At 36.3% G+C, this 4444-nt stretch overlaps 1 protein-coding gene across 1 annotated transcript in view; it reads left to right on the forward strand.

Moving 5' to 3' along the window:
• Positions 1–3209: 3209 nt before the first annotated feature.
• LOC107570777 (uncharacterized) overlaps positions 3210–4444 on the forward strand; it is a 26475-nt gene continuing 25240 nt past the window's right edge. The window contains exon 1 of the mRNA XM_016257038.1: positions 3210–3282. Within this exon, the coding sequence (XP_016112524.1) occupies positions 3210–3282 (73 nt within the window). The remainder of the gene's footprint in view (positions 3283–4444) is intronic.

The following is a 4444-nucleotide window of genomic DNA, read 5'->3' on the forward strand; positions in this document are numbered from 1 at the left end:
TCAACAAAAAAAAAAAGACCCTTGTGACTGGTTTTGTGGTCCAGGATCACAAATGGATAATAATTCCGTATGGACATTTATATCTTACATACAATATTTATTTTGCTTATAATGTAATTGTCCTAAAATATAAAGACTGGGGAATCTAAGTGTTTGTTTGTTTTGTTTTTTGCTTTTTTTAAACAGCCCAAACTAATAGGGTTCCAAAATAAATAATAATAAATATATTTAATATGAGGCTGCATGAATTTATGAATTCTCGTCACGAATAAAAAACAAATAAACACTGTATTATGTAATGCTAGTATATGTAATGCTTTCTTTATTTACAAGCAATCGAGTTATAATCAAATGTCAAGAAAATAGACATTATGATCACCTAGGTGGTGAAATCCTCGTGTATGACACTTAAATATTATGCAATATAACATAATATAATAGAAAGATAACAGAAAGACAATTTTTTTAAAAAGATTCATTACAAAGTGAAACCGAAAGCATTTAATAAATAAACATAAACCTTACCTTTCATGATCGATAATAGTAGGAAGAACGATAAAATGTTCTTCATGGTGCGTACACTTAAAATTTGACTTTCTAAAGTTGATCAGAGGTTCTCGTTTGTAATAATCTAATCCGTTGTTGTTTCTGGGTGTCACAATCGCGACCGAACCGACTGAGAGAAAGAATAACTCAATAACCGACTACAGATCGTCAGAGAAACTATTTTCCTAATTAATTTTACGGAATTAATTGTTGAATGTTCTTGATTTAGTATGTACTGCTGATTTAAGCGATTAAGGCAAAAAAAAACATATATATTTTTTTGCCTATTGTTGTGGAAAGTAAAAATACACAGATATCTGAAATGGCCGAAGCTTCTTCTTCTTCTTATGATGTTTAATGGCGGTTGGCAAACCAGCTTTTGGTGCATATTCCGCCACCTACTGGGATGGAGTGTGAAGCGATGATCGAATCTTCTCCTTACGTTTATTGGCGGATCGCATCAATTCTCGCGCATTATCGCCACCTACATGTGAACACGATCCAGAGACAGTAAAGTAGATATCTCATTCATTAGATCTTCTCTAATGGCTGGATAATGATACATTGCTCTAATAATCTATTTGTCTGAATTTACATTGCTTAATGCACATCTATTTTGCCAAATTATATTTTTTCTCCTGTCCATTGCTATAGTTGTTATCACTATGTCAATCACTGCAATTTCAAAAGTGAATCCCACATTTATATAAGGGATGAGGGATTTATAAGAGGGGTTTATGTCACTACCGAAACTTTGCTGCATGCATGTGGCCATTAATCCTCTAGCAGCATGAAAAACAAAACTTGTATTCAAATTCTGGATGGATTATATGTATCCTAGAAAATGCGCAAAGAGCACTTTCTTTAATCACTAATAAGCTGTCACTCACTTCCAGTGGCGTTTCGTGGGTTTTAAAATAGAGGAGGCACAATAATTGTATTGGTCTGGGATCCCTGCCGATTATTATTATTGCTTAACCACTTTGAAATGGCTTTTTGCTTGCTTTTAGTCAGAAAACGTAAAGAAAACGACATACATACAGCAAGATAATATAATTTCACTTACCTGGCCTATCACTTGAAGCAAACATCCATCCCTTCTTAAAAGTCTGTGTTAAAAGAGAGCTTCATGTTGCACCATTTAATTAAGCCGACTGCTGTAACCTACAGGTGCATCTCAATAAATTAGAATGTCATGGAAAAGTTCATTTATTTCAGTAATTCAACTCAAATTGTGAAACTCGTGTATTAAATAAATTCAATGCACACAGACTGAAGTAGTTTAAGTCTTTGGTTCTTTTAATTGTGATGATTTTGGCTCACATTTAACAAAAACCCACCAATTCACTCTCTCAACAAATTAGAATACTTCATAAGACCAATAAAAAAACATTTTTAGTGAATTGTTGGCCTTCTGGAAAGTATGTTCATTTACTGTACATGTACTCAATACTTGGTAGGGGCTCCTTTTGCTTTAATTACTGCTTCAATTCGGCGTGGCATGGAGGTGATCAGTTTGTGGCACTGCTGAGGTGGTATGGAAGCCCAGGTTTCTATGACAGTGGCCTTAAAACTCAAATCTGCGGTTTATTTATAAAGATAACGCCTATTTGAACATTTACTATGCTGATTTTGGAGCTCCAGGCGATCACCGGGCGCTCAGTGCTCATGTATCTGCCGAGAGCAGCCTTAGGTCAGCTAGTCCTTCCGACATTTGCTGCTGGCTCTGATGTCTCTGTAGTGATTAAACATGAGATACAATTAGTTTTGGGTAGGCTATATTTAACAGGCATTCGTGGTCTAATGAATCTATTATTTGTTCCTGGTCATATCGTTTTGGCTGAGCACAAGTTATGTTTAACTTTAACTTTATATATTTAATTTGAACTTTACAGTAGTAAAGTACTTTGTTGCATACGTTTGACTGAACTGTTTGCTTTTGTCTTTATTTCCTCTTATATAAGCCTCTTATCCACCTTTTTCCTACGCCCCATGATGCTTTGCGCGAATTATGGGTGGAACTTCCGTTACGACGTAAAAAATCATTCGCTGCAGTCACAGTGTCGCTACTCATTCATAGTAAGATGTGGAATCACACGCTGACAGAACTTATAAAGGACAACATCAACATATCCGTACCTTCCTTAATAGAGGAATGGGAGGACGATTTAAAAAAAGTGGCCGCGCATAACGTACAGTAGCATTTTTAGCTACTTTGTTGATTCGATTGCTTGTGACGGTAAGGCAATGAGCAATTTGAAAAGCTCAGAGGCTTACCAATACCTCCACAGTAATAAAGTAGGTCGTGTGCTATTCAAAGATGTGGGCAATGATTTCGTGTTCTTAAAAGCTGATGTAGAGCCGAGTCAAAGCCTGAATGTGTCACACCATAAAGCTTGGGTTTTAGTGTCAACGTCAGGTGTCATACAGACGGCAGGGTGCTCATGTAGTCACGCAGCTGCAGTAATGTGGAAGGTCAGTAAATACATGTAAAGAGCTGATACATGATGAGGTCTCTCAAATAGCCTGTGTTTAACGACAATGTGCTAATATTTAAATGTATCATTTGATACAATGCACTCTGTAAAATCTAAAATTATCATCAAAATGATAAAACATCTAAAATTACACTGCTAACCATACCCCTTAAACCTACCCATACCATGGAGCCTTACCCAAATCACACCTCAGTGGCATCAAATGTAAATCCGTATCACTGCCAGCACAGCAAAGAAAGTACCCAAACGACCTACTACTGACCCCCAAAAATTCCTCAATGAACACTTCTACCCAGCCTTCAAAGGTAATACTGCTACAAAATATGGCAAAGAAAATGAGGGCAATATCGTCCAACTCATGAAAAGCCGAGGGCACGCTGTGGAGAGGAGAGGCCTGGTGATCCATCCTGAACATCCTTGGTTGGCAGCTAGCCCAGATGGCATTCTCGACTCAACAAAACTTCTCGAGATCAAGTGTCCCTTTAAGAGCTCTATGTCACTTACTGAGTTTTTGAATCGACCAAATGGTGACATCAGAAGCTTAGGTGATGGGCAGTATGTTATTCTTCCAGATGGAAAGGATGGATAATACCTCCAAGTGAGTAAAAAAACAAAACACATACATACATACATACATGTAGATGACAACCTAACTCATAATATGCATATAAGAAAAGCACTATTTAAATTAATATAAAGTATAAATTAAACTGTAAGCACATTTTTGCAATCCAAATTCAATTAAATTGGATCAAATTATTGAACTTTGAAGTGTGACATCTTCCTTCAGGTCCAGTTGACCATGATGTGTGTGGGTCTACTGAGCTGCAAGCTGGTCATCTGGACATCAACTGAGCACCTAGAAATGGACATTCCATTTGACAAAAATTATGCAGAAGCTCATGTGCAACAGCTACAGAAATTTTACTTTTTACACATGCTGCCAGCATTAGTTGATGATTTTGCTGATAAGAAGATAAATCTGTGCAAGAAATACCTGCAGCTTTTAAACAAGTAGAGGGTGAGGAATGTGGTATACAGTATACAAAACATACCAATACAATGTAAATAAGTTTCATCAGTTTATTTTTTAAGCAACATGAGAATGAAATACATGAAAGAATCCTGTAAATATTTTTACTGTCTATATAGTGTACAAAAACAACGTATTAATAACATGTATCTTGTTAATGACATTAAACTATAAGCACATGCAGTTTAAGTGATGATAAATGTTTATCTATGTGCTTGAGATAAGCTCCCCTCTTAGATTTACAAGAGCAGCACAAATTCGCAGTATTTTATCAAACTCTGGGACCAAATTAATAGGCAAAGTCTGTGAGAGAATCTTGTACACCTTTAGCCGCCTTATTGCCCGTTCAACGTGAATGCGGGCATGA

Source organism: Sinocyclocheilus grahami, unplaced genomic scaffold, assembly GCF_001515645.1.
Source record: "Sinocyclocheilus grahami isolate Dianchi unplaced genomic scaffold, SAMN03320097.WGS_v1.1 scaffold1504.1, whole genome shotgun sequence".
NCBI classification, from domain to species: domain Eukaryota; kingdom Metazoa; phylum Chordata; class Actinopteri; order Cypriniformes; family Cyprinidae; genus Sinocyclocheilus; species Sinocyclocheilus grahami.